Source organism: Selaginella moellendorffii, unplaced genomic scaffold (genome assembly GCF_000143415.4).
Source record: "Selaginella moellendorffii unplaced genomic scaffold, v1.0 SELMOscaffold_161, whole genome shotgun sequence".
Classification (NCBI taxonomy): domain Eukaryota; kingdom Viridiplantae; phylum Streptophyta; class Lycopodiopsida; order Selaginellales; family Selaginellaceae; genus Selaginella; species Selaginella moellendorffii.
This window is the reverse complement of record NW_003314422.1, coordinates 27,728-44,781: the sequence shown is the minus strand read 5'-3', so window position 1 is coordinate 44,781 and position 17,054 is coordinate 27,728. Positions and strand designations below refer to the sequence as shown.

At 47.4% G+C, this 17,054-nt stretch overlaps 3 protein-coding genes across 3 annotated transcripts; 1 reads left to right on the top strand and 2 right to left on the bottom strand.

Annotated features, from left to right (window-relative positions):
* Positions 1–2,502: 2,502 nt before the first annotated feature.
* On the bottom strand, positions 2,503–6,072 carry LOC9663349 (DNA repair protein RAD4). The gene is made up of 16 exons (XM_024667172.1): positions 6,050–6,072; positions 5,882–5,985; positions 5,554–5,823; positions 5,388–5,480; positions 5,238–5,330; positions 5,068–5,163; positions 4,971–5,020; positions 4,257–4,916; positions 4,075–4,199; positions 3,954–4,024; positions 3,710–3,904; positions 3,522–3,653; positions 3,260–3,469; positions 2,833–3,199; positions 2,745–2,766; positions 2,503–2,669 (listed from the first exon to the last, which is right to left on the bottom strand). The coding sequence occupies exons 1-14, from the start codon at positions 6,063–6,065 to the stop codon at positions 2,834–2,836; spliced, it is 2,481 nt and encodes an 826-aa protein (XP_024522940.1). The 5' UTR covers positions 6,066–6,072; the 3' UTR covers positions 2,503–2,669; positions 2,745–2,766; position 2,833.
* A 214-nt stretch (positions 6,073–6,286) lies between these two features.
* Positions 6,287–8,711, bottom strand: LOC9663366 (pentatricopeptide repeat-containing protein At1g74750). The gene is made up of 2 exons (XM_024667183.1): positions 6,908–8,711; positions 6,287–6,843 (listed from the first exon to the last, which is right to left on the bottom strand). The coding sequence occupies exon 1, from the start codon at positions 8,695–8,697 to the stop codon at positions 7,645–7,647; it is 1,053 nt and encodes a 350-aa protein (XP_024522951.1). The 5' UTR covers positions 8,698–8,711; the 3' UTR covers positions 6,287–6,843; positions 6,908–7,644.
* A 299-nt stretch (positions 8,712–9,010) lies between these two features.
* Positions 9,011–9,925, top strand: LOC9663365 (protein MIZU-KUSSEI 1). Its single transcript, XM_002993477.3, has one exon. It carries the CDS (start codon positions 9,035–9,037, stop codon positions 9,734–9,736), a length of 702 nt encoding a protein of 233 aa, XP_002993523.2. The 5' UTR covers positions 9,011–9,034; the 3' UTR covers positions 9,737–9,925.
* Positions 9,926–17,054: the final 7,129 nt, after the last annotated feature.

The window sequence follows — 17,054 nt, the reverse complement described above, 5'->3', positions numbered from 1 at the left end:
CAGCTGGTTCCTTCAAGTTCAAAACACAATAAAGCCATTTCTATAAATCTTTCTTCGAATTAGTAAGATAAACCGTGATCAATTTGCGTTGACTCGGTAAGACATCAAAACCCCATTCCAACGAAAGTCAATGCTCATCTTCGGCTCAAATCAGCCACAAGCTAACACTAGCTAGTTTCTTATTTAATCAGAAGTTTTACATGATCCAGATTGACATGCCAGCCCAATCCATTGATATTGCCAGTGAGGAACAGTTCCAATCAAGAGTGGCAACGCCATGGAGCATGGAGCAGAGCGTGACTTGGAGCACAAGGATTGGAGCAAGGACCAAGGCTGGAGCTGGGATCATGAAAGCTTGGAGCATGGATGGAGCATGGAGTGTAGAGGATGTGGAAGTATTGGAAAGATGAAAAGGACGCAGAGCTACGTACCAGTTTTGATGATCGTCTTTGGAGTTTGGAGCTTGGAGCAAGAGCTTTGGATTTAACCTGGAAGAGAGGGCGTGGAAGGACATGCATATGGAGCGTGGTCTGAGCTCGGAGCTTGGACGGAGCCTCCATTCCCTGCGAGAGAGCATCCTCGTCCTCCTGCGATGATTGCGATGATTGCAAATCCCGATGCCCGAGCACCCGGCCGCATTGAACTCTGACCGTGATCTAATTTGACAGAGCGTAGCAAGTTTTCTTCGGCCTCCGCTTGGTGAATCCAATGCAGAAGAGCCTCAAGGTGTAGTTGAACGTCGTGCATCCAATCAGACACTGAAGCTGGCACAAAAGTACCCAGAAGTTGATGAGAACGTTCCGGCCTGACATCCTGAGCTTGATCTTGCAGCCCGACCTCGCCCCCGGTCTCCAGTGACTGGCAGAGTGCCGAGTCCTTCTCAGCAACATCGATGCCCTTGCCGCTGCCATGAACTTTGGAGGGGGCATCACCAGCAGCAGATCTTGGGCCTGTTAGCTTTGTTGCGTTTAAGCTTCTTTCATCTCGGTTTCTCCTACCTGCGCGAATCAATCTTAGAACGAAAACAAGAGGGAAAAAAAACAAAAAAAATGATGCCCCGCAACACAGTTTGGCCATTCGTTCGGTCAGTTGATGTACATATCGACAAGCAAAAGCCTTGGAAAAATAGAGAACTCTACTTACCTGGGACTTACCTCCAGTGGGGATGGCAATATCGTCGAGATATGGCGATAATCGTCAGAGAGCCACGCTCACAAGTCATGAATTTCTTAAACGTTATCATACTTTTACTGTAAATACACAAAGCTCCATAGTGGAATTTTTCAGAATACGTACGCGATGCAAGCGGCAGTAACGCCACTACCCACAGCAGAGGCTACAGTTGCAGCGGTAGTGGAAAGGCCGGCAGCGCCTACAGACTGGAGAATGGCGAACAGACTTCCCGCAGGAACAGCACCACCATAAAGACTCATGATACTCGCCGCTGCTGATCCGGCGGTGATCCCCGCCCCCGCGAAACCAGCAGCTGCGATGCCCGCAGAAACTACGGCGGGTGTTGCAACCGCAGCAGCAGCAGTAAGCGCTATCCCTATGCCGATATTCATCGTCTGTTCGCACAAGAAAAAAGATCACGCGCTGATGAGGGGGAGCGGAACTTCGCGTATGGAGCGAGAGGAACTGTGTGTAGCAGCATCCGATGGGAGCTATGGCGTGCTATTTGTAAATCACCTTTGCTTCAATCCCACGTAATGCTTCGAAGGATAATTTTTAGAATACCTTTAAAAAGAGAAAAGGAAAAGATTCCATTTGGCCAGAAAGGAATAAAGAGAAGAAGTATCTCAAAAGAAAAATTTGAGTGCGGCAAAACTTTGCGAGATTCCTCGTGCTTAAATGTTAATGCTTACTTAGACATTTGATGAACTTGCTCTAATCACCAGATTTTCTGGCGTAATGGCCATGTCCTATGGTTTCCAGCGATGGGATCCATCATAGCCATTCAATGCTTGTTGAGCAATTCACAAATTCTCGGCTCGGTTGATTCTGTGCTTTGAAGGCTATTATATTTATAATATCCTTATTAATTCAACCTTTTCTTGTTAACTGGAAAATACTAGTCCTGTTGTTTATGAATCTTAGAAGCTTGGCTTTGTTATTATGGTAATATTTCAAAGAAAGAAACTTTACAAAATAAGAATTGCAGTATTTTGTCTAAAAATCTTAATAATAATAGTTGCAATATTACTAAGAGAGTTTGTTGATGGTCACAAACTAGAAAGCCTCCCACTGTTATTAGAAGCAACATATTTTTTTTTTTCTTTTGGTGTGGATGTACCTTAGTAACCATTTAGAGCACACTAGGTCTGATCTTCTTCATGGTTATGTGCAAGTAGTAGAGCTTGGATCGCAATTTTGCCAATGCAGGGCTTGCCTGTGAAACGAGATATGCGCACAAACCTTTGACAAGATGAGTGCAGGCACTAGCGCCTTGATCACCAGCAAGATTTAGGGTTAATTGAATATCAATTTAACTCTCAAAGGGAAAACAAATTAAATATTTGCTCACCTTCCACGAATAAGATGAGCTAACTTCGGATTAAAATTCATGCTACAAAATGGCAGCTCAAAGTTTGGAGAGAGGCTGTTGCACAGACCTTAGCCACCGATTGCTTTCAGGCGATGTTTTCGAGCACGGATTTAATAGCTTTTATCTGCACGGACCAAGAAGACCCCCATCACCCAACATCCCAAAACGATTCATCTTAACGACTGTGTCTCCAACTTACCTGGTGATTGTCCTCCATGCCTCTAAAAAGGCGAGAGTCCAAGGCCATCAAAGTTTGTAGATTCTATCCTTGAAAGCTGAAAACATACCTTACATTTCTTCCACTCGCAGCTCAAAGCCACAGCCACAGCGCTTGATCCGAACGCACGCCTCCTCGTCGTAGCTCTGCCACTCGTCCGGGAAGCTGTGGACGTGGTTCTCATCATCCGCCTTTGCGGGCCTCCTCCTCGCCGCTCGATCATCACTGGCAGCAGCACTCGAATCGTCAGCAGCAGCCCGGGCCTTTTCTTCCTCCGCCTCTGGGACGCTGCTGCTCACACCTTTGTCTTCGTACGCTGCTCGCAATCTCTCCCTCGTCACCATGGAACGCAGCAGCTGCCTCCACCGTAGAGCCGCTTGTGCCTCGCTCTTTTCTCGGAGCTGGGCCTCCCTTCGCTCTTCTTCCGCGCGGTACACCTTTGGTTTTTCTCCGCACAGCATCAGCTTCTGAAAACGGTGTGACGAGATTTTGCTTACCTGTAGGATGGCGTCCTTGAATTCAACGCACACTACCACCCCTTGGAAAACTGGTACGGAGCGTCCCTGCCGGATCTCAAACCCGACCATTGCCGGTGCGAAGTCGATCCCCAGCATCTGGACGACCGGGGTCACCCGCGGGAGCGCGAGGTGCACGGTTCCAGGAGGTATACATTTTTCTGACCATACATCCACATGGCCTCGCTCGTTCTAAATCCACAAAACAAACGCTCAGAGATGCACAAAGAGATTGAGGCCTTACTTTTGGAACAATTCCATCCACTGCCGGCGGAGGTTGCCATGGATCGGTTTGCCATTTTCCGAACAAGAGCACTAGAGAAGGCTCGTCGGGCGCTCCCTCTACTTTGCGGGCCAAATTACGAGATTTTATGATCTGCAATAACAAAAGCGATTGTCATTTGGTCGTGATATTCTGGTGAGTGACAATACCTTGACGGGCTCTTCTCCTTCTCTCACAGCAAATCCTTCTCGTAGCCACCGTTCTTTGGTGTGAAGATCCTGAACGCACGTCCGGGGATAAACAGGCTTGCCACCACAAGTGCCTAAAATGGGCCCTTTCGGATGTAGCACTTGGTATCTTGTCAGCCATCGTTCCATGACATACAAGTGGTGGTTTCGGTACGCCTGTGGACGACGCGTGGTAAAGAAGATTGCCCATGGAATGCTCGAATACCTGTTGGTTTGTTGGTAGGGGCTCAGTAAAAGACTTCACATCCAGCTCCATATCTTCTCTCGTGTTCCTTTCTGACAGTGGCACGACGTCAAGGCTAAAACATATAGCATTAGATGGTCACCTTCGTTTGAAGTTCTGTGTGAGTCGTATGCATTTGATTCCAAGCGCCTAAGAGGAGAGAGACATGAACTCCACCATCCTTCGTCCACTCTCAATGCCTGTATCTTGGACCAGGAAGTAGTGTACCTGTTAATTCGAAAAAATGGATGAGACGGCGAGAATTTTGAAGCAAAATGTATCTACCTGCGAGTCACATCTTTTGCTCCGGATCCAGCAAACGCGACGACGTAACGAACTGGCTGCTTGCTCGAGGCCTCGACTTTCTCAGCGTCATCGACCAGATTTCGAGCAGCATCGACGTGAATCCATCTTCCCGAGCTGTCATCGCCACAAAAGACTTCTGCCCAGTGCAGGAGAGGACCTTTCTTTCGAGACCAAACCACCGGCGGAGGGGGCTTGGGCTGAACAACTTTAGGAGCAGGTTGGGGTGTAGATATCACTGCTGCACTGGTCGCAGCCATTGCCCGTGCCATTTCCAGCTCGAACTCTTCATCACCCCTTCGTTTTCTTTTCTGTTGAGTGGCTGGAGTCGTCTCATCTGTATTGCTGACAGCAGGCTTTGAAGTTGGCGTGTGATTCCTCTTTTTGCTGGTTGATTGAGGTTTTGATGGTTCAGGGCTGTCGTTGGACAGTACGCTCTTAGATGTCGAAACTGGCGAAGTTGTTAAGTCTTCGGTTTCACGTTTCAACGTCCAAACATCTGGTGAGCCACCAGATCTAAAATCTGTGAAAAGCTTCCCTGCTTTTGTTCTAGAGTCCGCTATATTTTCTTCCCAGTTTTCCGAAGCGAGCATCGATTCTGTATCGGGCTTTATGGAAGCCACGTCCAAAACGCAGACATATCTGTCACGCCACACCTTAGTTCGTGAGTAAAACCGGATTCCAACACGAACGAACCTGGTTTTAAATGTCAGAGCGCGGAACATGGCCACTGTGATCGCCGCAATCTAAAAACGATTTACTAAGTTCATAAAAGAGAGAAAACGCATGTTACCTCTTCTTCTGAACCAAATTGCCGGGAAAGGACCTTACTCAACTCGGACAAGGGTCCACTCACAGATCCCACAGCAATTTGCATCACGCCATTGAGCTGATAGATACAAAGCAAAAGAAGACATAAGAAATCATGCAGCAAAAGTACCCGACAAAACAAACATGTCTTACCCATCTTACAAGAGCAGTCAGAGTCGACACAGTCGTTTTCTCCGGCTCGATGGACGAAGAAAACCGAGCTGGCACAAGCGAATAAACCAATCCCTGCATCAGAATAGATCTTAAACTTCTCACACTTGGAAAACAAAACAATCTCGAAACCTTGAGTAGCGTGTCGTCACAGGCAGCGTCCACGAGCCTCCCTCTAGCCAGCAAACACAAGAGATGCAGCTTATGAACAAGCTCCGCGAATTCCTGTAACACTAAACTCATTGAGAGAAAAGAAAAGAAGAACAAACAAACAATCGTAAAGGAAAGAGAGACTAACCTTGTCTTTTGCGTTCGCTCTCCTTGTGATTTTCTTCTTTCCACCGACATCCTTTTCCACTTCTATCGTTAAGCCATTTTTCAAGCACTGGAAATTCCCATCACCAACTTCCCACTCGATATCGTCTTCCGGGGCTTCAATCTTGCCTTTCTCGGCCGCATTCTTCTCCCGCGCCAGCAAAATCTCCTGGTGCGACTGCGCTACCGCCGCCGGCGCGCCACAAACCGACGCGGTAGCGGCAGCTCTGGAAGAGTCCCAAATGCAGCGCTTCTGATCGAGGGCACGGATCGATCATTAGCCCCCCTGTTCCACCCTGCAAACAACATACCGCACTGGAATTCGGCGCGCTAGAGCTGTCTTTCTTGCTGGATTTCCCCCGCACCCGATCCAAGAGCCGCTGCACATCCTTCTCCGAGGCATCGGCCAGAGTCTCTGCAGAAAAGAGAAGATCGAAATATCGGCCCAGGACGGAATCGCGAGCGCGCCATGCCCTTACCCCTCTCCTCCTCCATCGCGATAGTCCTTAAACCCTAAAACATTTTAACATAAAGGTAAACCCTAGGCTTTAGGGTTTAAGTTGGACCCTAGAACCCTAAAGGTATATTCGAGATTTTGGCGCTTGTAATGTGAAAAGTCGGACGAGTACTTGCAAGAGGTGGAGCGCCGCGGCACCAAGATCTTCGGGGAAGCGTGCGAGCAAGTGGACGCCGAGCACCGCTACCTCGCAGGTGGATCCAAAAAAACTCGAGGCGATCGAGAGCGAGCTTGAAGAGGAAATCGAAGATGCCGATTTCTACAACCAAAAAGTCCTACGAAGAGTCTATTGCCCAGAAAGCTCGCTTCGAGGTAGCAGGATCTTTGGCGAAGAACACTGGTTTTTTCTCTCACCTTGTTCTTCTTCCAGGAGCTTTACAGGACTTGTGGATCGACATGCCCGGACACAAGCTGCTCGGCAAGCCGCCGAAAGCAATGGCGGTTTCCCAGACTCGGCACTCGATCGATTTCCGGGAGGCGCCCAGCGTGGAGGAGCTCATGGCGGCGTTTCGCGAGAGGAGCAAGATCGCGCGCAAGTCGTGGCCGCTGCACTACTTCAACCGCGAGCGTGGCGAGTGGACGCCGCTGCCGCTGGCCAGCCTTCCCAGAGAGATGAAGCTTGGCGAGCTCGAAGGATGCGGCAGCAAGAAGCTGGAGCTCATCTTTTGTTGCCCGGCCAACTTGTTCGGAATAGCACTGGACACCGGCAAACAAGATCCATGGCAGCCTCCTCGGCCAGAAGACATCTTCTAAGTCCTGTCCAAACATACATAAGAAATCTGGGGTCTCTAGATATAAAACACCAAAACTTTCCACTTACTTGCTCTGGAGCTGTGATGCTTGAAGCTGGAACTCCTCCTTTTTGAGAGCTCTCCATAGCTCTTTCTATCGCCAAGCACCCCTGGGAGCTTGTAGAAGCTTCAAGCTGGATGGAACTCCTCCGTTTTGGTGGCGAGAACCACGTCCCTGGATGGAGCTGTTCGAACAACTCCACAGCTCTTTCTATGCCAAGCACCCCTGGGAGCTTGAAGCTGGATGGAACTCCTCCTGTTCCTGGATGGAGCTGTTCGATCAGCTCCATAGCTCTTTTGATCCCCTGGGAGCTGTAGAAGCTTGAAGCTGGCTGGAACTCCGAATCACGTCCCTGGTTGGAGCTGTTCCATCAGCTCCATCAGCTCTTTCTATCGCCAAGCACCCTGGGAGTTGTAGAAGGTTGAAGCTGGCTGCAACTCCTTTCTTATGATGAGAACCACGTCCCTGGATGGAGCTGTTAGATCAACTCCACAGCTCTTTCTATCACCAAGCACCCCTGTTCCCGGATGGAGCTGTTCCATAGCTCTTGCTCTTTCTATCCCTTGGAGCTGTAGAAGATTGAAGCTGGCTGGAACTCCTGCCCTTTGAACCACGTCCCAGAAACTCAGCTCTCTGTACCGCCAAGCACCCCTTGGAGCTGTGGAGCTTGGAGCTGGACCTCGAAGAGTGAAGGACGGAGCTCTTCTCCACAGCGAGATCTTTGATAATCTCCACGAACTCTTTTTTGTGCCCCAACTCGAACTCTCAGTATCCATGCCTCTTAAGGCAAGTTGGGCCACCATATCTTCTCTTCTTCCTGGGATCGGTGCTAAGCACCGCCGCTCGCCACAGCCTCTTTGTCTTCTCAGCGTGATAGAGATAGTGATCCGCGATGGAGTCCCCTGGCACGCCCAGCCTTCCCGTGAGAGCCGTCTGGAACATCCGCACGCGCTCGTCGAAGACTTTGCAAGCGCTCAAGTGCCTCCCAGCCTTGTGAAGGGCGATGACGAGCTTTCCAATCGTGTCGACGTTGCCCTCGTAGCCACTCTCGATCATCTCCAGGAACACGAGATAGGCGGTCCCGACGTTGTGGGTCTGCGTGAGGAGCCCGATAAACTTGTTGTAGAAGAGGTGTGGGAAGCATATCGGCTCCGGCCACTGGATCAGCCTTGAGAAGATCTTATAGGCCTCCTCGACCTCCCCGTTCTTGCAGTAGCAGTGGAGGATCGACTCATACGTGCTGGGATGCGGCGAGAGCTTGAGCTTCTTCATCTCCGACCACACCACCTTGAGCTTGTCCAGCTCGCCGGTTCTTCCCAGCGATCGCAGCGTCACGTCAAAAGTGAACGAGGTGGGAGCCAGATCGATGTAGAGCATCCTCTGGAAGATGTCGTAGACGATCACCTGGCAATCCGCGAGCTCCAGGCACCGGATGAGGCAATTGTAAGTGTAGGTGCTGTGCTTGAATCCCGGCTGCGTCGCCGCCCAGTTGAAGAACGCGAGGGCGGCGTGGCCTCTATCGACGTGCTTGAGCGCCTCCCCGACTAGCAACGGATCCACGAATCCCTCCCACACCTTGAGCGATTCCTTGAGGCTGGGGACGAGCTCTGGCTTGTTGAGAACGTTGATGATCTTGTAGAGGAATGGCCGCGTCCGCAGCAGCAGCAGCCTCTCGGGATGCATCGTCTCGGATGGATCGACGACGCATTCCACCAGCTCGCGGCTGTCGCTGGCCCTGGCGGCGCAAATGCACATACCTCGCCGACTGCGAATCCAACCCTGCGCCGCAATCGATCTCCCGGCGCCATGGCGGAGCATCCAAAACCCCAGAATCCTTTCCCCCCTTCCAAACTATTTTTTAGGGTTCTTGGCATAAGATATAATCTTTCGCTAAAGACAGCGTTAGCGCTTAAGAAACTCTCTCCAATGTGACACAAGGATCTTAAAATATTCCTTCCATGGCGTGTTCTTTCCCAGCATTAGATCGGCCACTTTGCAAACACTGCGGCTAGACACACAAGGTCTCTACAGTAAAACAAATCCCAGCCGTCCGATTGTCCCGTCCGTTGGCCATTTAAAACCACGAACGGCTAGCGATCTACTAGTGGTTTTTTTAGGGTTCTTCATGGGGGCCAAGTACAAGAAAGATGCGGCAATGGCTGCCGGTCCGCTGGTGGCGCTGCGCAGCAACTGCGATTCCTCCGCCGCGTCGCCACCGGAACAATCGCACGCCTCGGGCTGGCGGCACAACAGATTCCTCCGCGGCATTCTCAGGAAGTTCATGAGCTTCTTGCCGATCCCGGCATTTCCCCCTTGCAAGTGGCTCGCGCTTCCCCAGGGATCGTCCTCCTCCTCGCAGCAATCCGTGGGCAGCATCGTCGTCGGGACGCTCTATGGCTATCGTCGGGGTCACGTCTTCCTTGCAGTCCAAGAAGACCCCAAATCCGAGCCCGTGGTGCTGCTGGAGCTCGCGACGCCGACGAGCTGCCTGGTCCGGGAGATGTCGTCGGGGCTGCTGAGAATCGCGCTGGAATGCGAGCGCGGGGGCAGCAATCGGGGGTTTCTCTTCCAGGAGTCGATCTGGTCGATGTTTTGCAATGGGCGCAAGGCGGGCTACGCGGTGAGCCGGCATTGCGGCGCTAGCGATGCCAGGGTCCTGGGTCTCGTCCAGTCGGTGTCCATGGGCGCGGGGGTTCTTCCCGGGGAGAATCCCTCGCCCTCTCCCGGCGAGGAGCTCATGTACATGAGGGCCAAGTTCGAGAGGGTGGTCGGATCGAACGATTCGGAGGCGCTCTACATGGTGAATCCCAACGGGAGTGGTGCGCCGGAGCTCAGCATTTTCTTCCTCCGGATCTAAGAGGCGATGATCTCAGTGGCAATGCGATGGATCGTCGGTCACGTGTAATATAAGTGTCTGTGTGTGTGTGTGTCTGTGTGTGTATGTGGCTGTGTGTACATTTTAGCGTCTGGATCAGCGCATCGAACGCTTGGCCGACGAAAGTACTACAACCACACTGTTTTGTCAATAAGAAGGATATTCTTTATTCCTGTTTTGTCAGTTAGAAGAATATTCGCTATCCTGTTTTGTCGATAAGACGAATATTCTGTAATCCTAAATTTTTTATATAAGATTAAAGAATGATTTTATTTTAATGGTAATTTAAATTTTAAATTGATTAATTTAATCTTTCAAAGTTTCAGCTATCTTTTATGCTGAAATAAAGGGCTCCATTGGAGACGAAATTGGGTTCCCTTGAGACTCAGACACGAATACTTGAGCTTCAGCGATACGACCATGAGCGATTTATGCATGAGAGGAAGAAAGTCAAGAGCTTCAACAACGTTTACAGAAAGAAACTCGAGAGCTTAAACAGCCTTTACGGAAAGGCTGTTTAAGCAAGGCAAGTCTCCAGATGGTATGTTCCTGATTATATTTCTGGCAGCTGAAAATCCTGACGATCCTTGGGAGACTATTGTGGACTCGCTGGTACTAGAAAAAGTCGAAAAAGTGCACTTCACTCCAAAAGGCAAACGACAGCAAAAATCAAAATCGGTCATACAAATACAAAGCACAAGTCCAGGAGGAACTTGATTACCTTCTCCTCAAACTTCCAGTCAACAGAGGACCACAACCAAAAAAGTTACTCACCGACTCACCAACTTCCGTCGACACCAGCATTCAGAACCTTGGCAACGAACTGCAGATAAAACGACAGCCCCTCCTCCCTGTGGCCACAATACTGATGCAATCCTTGCAGGTGCCAGCCAGTGGGGTTGCCGAGGAGAAACGATTGGAGATGTTCCCAGCAAAACATACAAGACATACAAGAGTAGAAATCCAAAAACAGCTCAGCTGATCTTGCACTCCTCAGACTTTCTCTAGAAATAAGTCACTACAAACAATGCATGGTTTGGAATCGGGAGTTGTGATCACCTGTGGTAGTTGCTGGTGATGGCTTGGTTGTGTTGTTGTGAGGCCACGACTGCACTTCGTTACTTTAAACCTTTCTAACTTGTACAAATAGGGCAAGAACATTAGGTATCCAGAAATATGCCCTCAATTTGCCACACGTTGGAATGGCTTGCTAGAATGGATGACATTGCTGGGTTTGGTGAGACGTGGGAGCATCATTCCACCTGCCTCAACTGCCAGGCTATGCTCTGGCACTCCCCGCGGCAATGGAAGAGTAACAGCATATGTACACAACCAGCTCCATCTCTGATGAATACCTGATCGTTATTTCCCCCTTGCCTGGGTCCTCATACAATCAAGTCTCCTCAATTGCCTTATGAAACACCAACTTAATTCCACTGTCGTCCTTGGGGACTTTAATGCTCGAACAGACTGCCAGCCGAGTTGCATACCCGGCACTCTGAAGACACAATTCTCAATAGAGCAGGGAAGCAAATTCTACAACTCACTGATGTTGTGTGCCTCCAGATCTTAAATGGCAACTCGAAGTGGCCAGACACAACAAATTACACCTGCTATACTACCAGCGTTGTTGACTATGCACTCACAAGTCTGGAACTCAACCCACACACAACAAACTTCCAGACCCCTGGGTCTCAGATCACTACCCACTTGGAATTGTTTTACCACCATAACATAACCCACTCTACAGTGAACGAGTGAAGAAACCGACTAGAGGAACATGATGCACTCCTCCTTCGTGCCACTACAACTGCTCAGTACACCTTCCCACAGAACACTACCAAACAAGCTGGCAGATTCCCTAGAGACTACATCACCTCAAAAAGCGTAAAACATGAGAGGGTGCACCTGATGCAGCAGACATTCAGCAACAATTCTGCCTGCTATGCAAATGGAAGCAACATCGCCACTGCCTCAAGAAGAATCTCGAGAATGTACGCCAAGCACTACACCACAAAAAGCTTTAGCTTGCAAAACCTATTCTCCTTGCCGACAAGCAACTCTACAGCCAACAGTCTCGAGACCAAATTGTCCCTGACAATGCTCACGAATACTTCATTTTAGAGAAGACTAAATCCTTGGAGCCATAGAGACTTTAATGATGCCAAGTTTGTGACATGATCTTCCCCTTGAAAATACTTCCGCCAATTTTTTTTAACGTGCGAACAGTGTTGAATGGACAATTAACCGTGTTTTCCAATCCACAAGTCTGGTGATCCTAGGCCACCTGAAAATTATCGCACTATCATGGTGAGCTCCATTATTTGCAAGCATTCTTGAGTATCATCTTGTATTATGGAGTGAACTCAACTCCAAACGAGCTGTCGGCCAGGCAGGATTTAGACCACAGAATGGCTGCACAGATCATTTCATTATGCTACGCATATTGTATGAAAAATTCGCAAAACAAAAGCAACTCTTTTTTGTTTTGTTGATTTCAGTAAAGCATTTGTTACTGTAGCTCTTCTGGAGACTCTGGAAATTAAATGCACTGGTCAATGCAATTGAACACCTATACAAGCATACTAGCATAGTATCCAAGAGGCCAACCCGTACACCCTAATCCCAAGCCCTAAAACCGCACATGCCCATGGGACAGAACATTGTAGAATTTTCCCACTATACAGAACAGGCCAGCATCATCTTCACTCTGAGGTTGGATGCAAAATGTCAAGGGAGGGTACTTATGCACTCAAGCAATCAAAACTGTTCAACACTTTGTCCAAGATTGCATAGCTTACAACCTGCTGATCGCTTCACAGTGCCACTCCCTCAACACAAAGAACATGTCTGACTTGGTGAATCTGTCAATAACAAAGATAGATTCCCACCTTGATCCATGTTGACCGTGGAGAGGTAGTGGTGGAACTTTTGATCATGATCTGCACCTTGGAGCCACCATTCAAAATGCTCATTGAAGCCATTGTGCTGGAACATAGGTCAAGCAAAGTGTCAAGATCCATTCCAAGACATGTTGTTCATTTGTGTGAAACCACCCTTATCCAGTTGTGTCTTGCAAGCTCAATGGAGTTGGAGATAGCATATTGAACCATTTTCTCTCACTTTTGGCCTATCAGATTCAGAAGGTACTGTATTGTGTTCCTCCACATGTAGACCTCAATTGGGAGTATACCAGATTCCATGATCATGATCCCAATGGGCACCTTGTTGCATCCAAACGTAGCATTGAGAAACTAGCAATTTAGTTGCTCCATTTTCTTCCATACAGCTTTTGGCAAGCCAAGGTCCTAAACCTCACCTCCATATGTCAATACTGTGATGACTTTGGTGTGATAATATTGCCTGCAGCGTCCCATCAAAAGATGCCAACTTGTTTGAGATAACTTTGGAGTGCGTAGTAAGCATTGGTGGCAGCTTGAATTCTTTATGCTGTTCCTATCTTCCAGGGATCCCTAGTGTGCACCATGTAACCAAGGTACTTGTATTTCTCAACACGAACAAGCACTTGGTTTTCATAGTGAAGATCACCATCATTCATGTTGTTGTGATCAACTTGACCAAGGATCATGGTCTGTGTTTTTGTGAGATTTACAGACAAGCCAGTAAGGCAACAGAACCTTACTAAGTGGTGAACTTGGTGTTATAAGCCTGTTGAGAACAGAAGTAAATTATCAGCATAGAGGAGGAGATATATGTAGAGTTTAGCCATATGAATTTATGATAAATCCTGTTTTCGAATGAGTGTCTAAAAACTGAAGAGAGTGGGACATCCTTGTTTGACCGCGACAGTGCATCATGCCTTTGCAATAAGCTGCTGGCCATTCTTGAACCAGACTGTCACCAACTTCAAACAAAACTCTAGATACATACAACATCATCAAAACACCTTGCCTCAAGTGAAGACACTCCACTTGCTCAAGTGAAGGCATCTTCTACACAAATTATAGGTCGATGCCCTGTGTGGGCCCTCATGACCTTTATAAAGAGCCTATAATGTATTGATAAATGCTTTCAGATGGAGGATTGTACTTCAATCTCAACACCTATATATGGATATTGAAACAAATAAGGAGTGAACCATAGGCCAACCTCCCAACCCTTAGCCTTCATAAAATATCAGAATATTCCTATGGTTTATATCATTCTCCCCTCCCTCATGAACTAGCCTCAAGAAACTAAACAAGCTTTATATGAAGGGAAGGCAATACGGCTATGGAAAAAAAATGTGCAAACCACAACATTAACATCATGATAAATAACCACAAAAGAAAGAAAGCAATACAGCTTTCTCACATGATAACACGGTCATGGAAATAAGAGAATGAAAATAAATAAATAGCTCAAATCATATAGCAATATGACTATAAAACTCAATTCTCCCCTTCATTAGAAATGTCATTCAAATCCTAACCAAAACTCATAAATAATCTCTTCACGTCATCTTTAATTTTCCATGTAACCTTGTTTATAGAATAGCCATTCCATTGAACCAACAACTCTTAAGTTATATTACAACATATCCTCACTAATGTCTGAGCAAGAATATTGGGGATTAGCTTTCTCAGCATCAATCTCTGGGACATAAATAGGACCTGGATAATGGATTGATCTATGACATCACTAGTGTGCAAACACACTTTAAGGTTGTTCATATGGAACATTAGATAAATTTTCAAATTAGTTGGCAAGTCTAAAGTATAAGCAAGATTTAAGGTCCACAATACCATGGAGACAACTTAGCACTACCACCTCCTTTTAAAGACTATTGTGCATTTGACAACTTAAGGAAAATTTTGTCACCAACTTTGTACTCTTAATAACAATAATGATCATTAGCTAATCTCTTGTTTCGTTCTTGAGTTTGTTTCATGTTCAAATTTGCCAACTCAAGTTTATTTTGCATATCCTCCAAGAAATCACAAGCATGAGGCACTTGAACCAAAGTTAATGTTGCTCCTCATGACAACACACTAGCAAAGTGGAGAATCACTGCTACCTAGCCTCGTCCCTAGCCTCGTCAGCGACCTTTGCTAAAACCTTTGCCAACATCCTAACCCAAGGTTGCTCATAGGTTGGACAACTCACACAGATTAATTGATCTTGAGCAATTCTCACTGTGATGTGCTCCTCAAACAATTGTAGTTGCCATCACACTACCAACCTCCACTCCATGTGCTCTAAGCATGTCGGACAAGGCATCCTTCCAAGAACTTTCTTTTTTATTTCACTCCATTCACTTCTACATACATGCTATGCCTGGAAATTGGCCATCCACCTCTTGTCAACCTCTGGCACCAAGGGACACACCCTGTTTCCAGCTGAATATTCCCTTATTCCTCACTATAACCAAAAAAAGAGAGGAAAAACTCCCGACTTCGACCAAGTCTTATTCTTGAGCTGGCTCTAGCCTTCAACATCACCCCTGTGACAATTGTGCTTTGTCCCCAAAGCACTCCTCTCCATATGGAACATGATAGCACTGCAGTCGTGCTCCGTTCACAGGCATAGGCAAAGGATTGCCAACAAAATCCTTCAACTTGACTGAGCCATTGATATTCACAGCCTTCATGTGATAAGGTCCAATCTAGCAGATTTTAAGCTTGCCTGGATGCTTCTAGTACTTGCTCTTGTATAGTAGCACAAGGTCTCATGCCTGAAAACTCTTAGCCCGTAAATGACGATTATACCACTTCTTGTGTTGACATTGGAGAGCTTCACGAGCTTGGAAAGCAAAGAGGTGAGTCTCATCCAGCTTCTCCAACTGCTCCAGCCGCTGCTGAACAACTTCATCCCAATCATAATTGTGAGCTACTACTGTCCGCAAAGAAGGAACTTCCAGCTCAAGAGGAAGGATCACCTCCTGGCCATAAACCAATTGGAATGGTGAGAACCGTGTAATTACCTTGTAGGCAACATTGTAAGCCCACAGTGCATCAAGAAGCTTGGTATCCCAATCATTGGCACTTGCGTTGCAAAGCTTGGTCATAGTGTCGCATAATGTCTTATTGGTTCTCTCAACTTGGCCGTTTGCTCTTGAATGATACAACGTCAAGCATCGATGGGAAATGCCATACTTGGTTGTGAGAGCTGCAATGACTGCATTAATAAAATGCGTACCTCGATCACTCACAAGCTCAAGTGGGCAGCCGAAGCGTGTGATGATATTCTTGTAAAGGAATCCTGCTACCTTCTTGGCCGTGTCATTTGTAAAAGCTTCAGCTTCCACCCACTTGGTCACATAATCCATGCAAACCAAGATATAACGATTCTAGTGATGTCGTTTTGGCTTGAACAGCCCCATGAAGTCGATTCCCCACTTCTCAAAAGGTAGAGCTGGAATAATCAGATGTAACGGCATTGATCTCGTCGAGTAGGACACCCAACACACTGGCATGGATCACAACTTCTCACAAACTTTGCCACATCTTGCTAGAGAGTTGGCCACCAATAACCAGTTTGGAGCACAAGGCGTATAGTCGCTGCTGCTGCATAATGCCCACCATAGGGAGAATCATGGCAAGAGCCAATCACCTGCTGCACCTCATGAGGAAGAATGCAGCACCTCAGAACACCATCTCTTCCCTCCTTATAAAGTTGGCCAGCAATCAGGGTGAAAGCTCGTGATTGGTAAAGAAGCCTCTTCTACACCACCTTTGGCATATCATTAGGAAATCTGCCAGCAGCAAGAAATTCTGCAATACCCTGATACCACTCTGGCATAGCTACAACCTGGTATAACAGTAGCTCTACTACTTCTAATCGAGTTGAGAACACATCTAGAATTTCTGTAGAAACTTGCCCTCCCTCCAACAAGAAAAGAGGAGCATCGGGCAGCTCATCATAAACTCCTTCCCTAGCAGGTTCTCTTGGTAATCTTGAAAGATGATTAGGCATCACATGAGATTTTCCCGGCTTCAACATGATCTCGAATTCAAATTCTTGAAGCAAAAGCAACCAGCGAGTGATTTGGCTGTGTCGACAGGGCTTATTGATAAGATAGCACAATGCCTAGTGATCCAGATAGAAGAGAAATGGCTTTCTCAACAAATAGTGGCAATATTTAGTAATAGCAAACACCATTCCCAAGCCCTCTCATTCAGTAGTTGTATAATTCTTCTCAGCCAGAGATAATTGCCTACTCAAATAAAAGATGGGATGATCCCAACCATTAACTGGCTGGCATAAAACAGCACCAATAGCAAAAGTTGAGGTGTAAACATGCACATAGAATTTCAAATTCTAGTCTAGCAGCTTGAGAATTGGAGTGGTCATCAAGGCT

What these genes read in the sequence shown, in the direction of transcription:
- LOC9663349 (XM_024667172.1), bottom strand. An exon ending in GCTCTGACATTTAAAACCAG is followed by an intron (nt 4,917 to 4,970) that starts GTTCGTTCGTGT and finishes GTGGCGTGACAG; the next exon opens with ATATGTCTGCGTTTTGGACG. An exon ending in AAGGAGAAGAGCCCGTCAAG is followed by an intron (nt 3,654 to 3,709) that starts GTATTGTCACTC and finishes TTGTTATTGCAG; the next exon opens with ATCATAAAATCTCGTAATTT.
- LOC9663366 (XM_024667183.1), bottom strand. Translation starts at nt 8,697, where the DNA reads ATGCTCCGCCATGGCGCCGGGAGATCGATTGCGGCGCAGGGTTGGATT.
- LOC9663365 (XM_002993477.3), top strand. Translation starts at nt 9,035, where the DNA reads ATGGCTGCCGGTCCGCTGGTGGCGCTGCGCAGCAACTGCGATTCCTCC.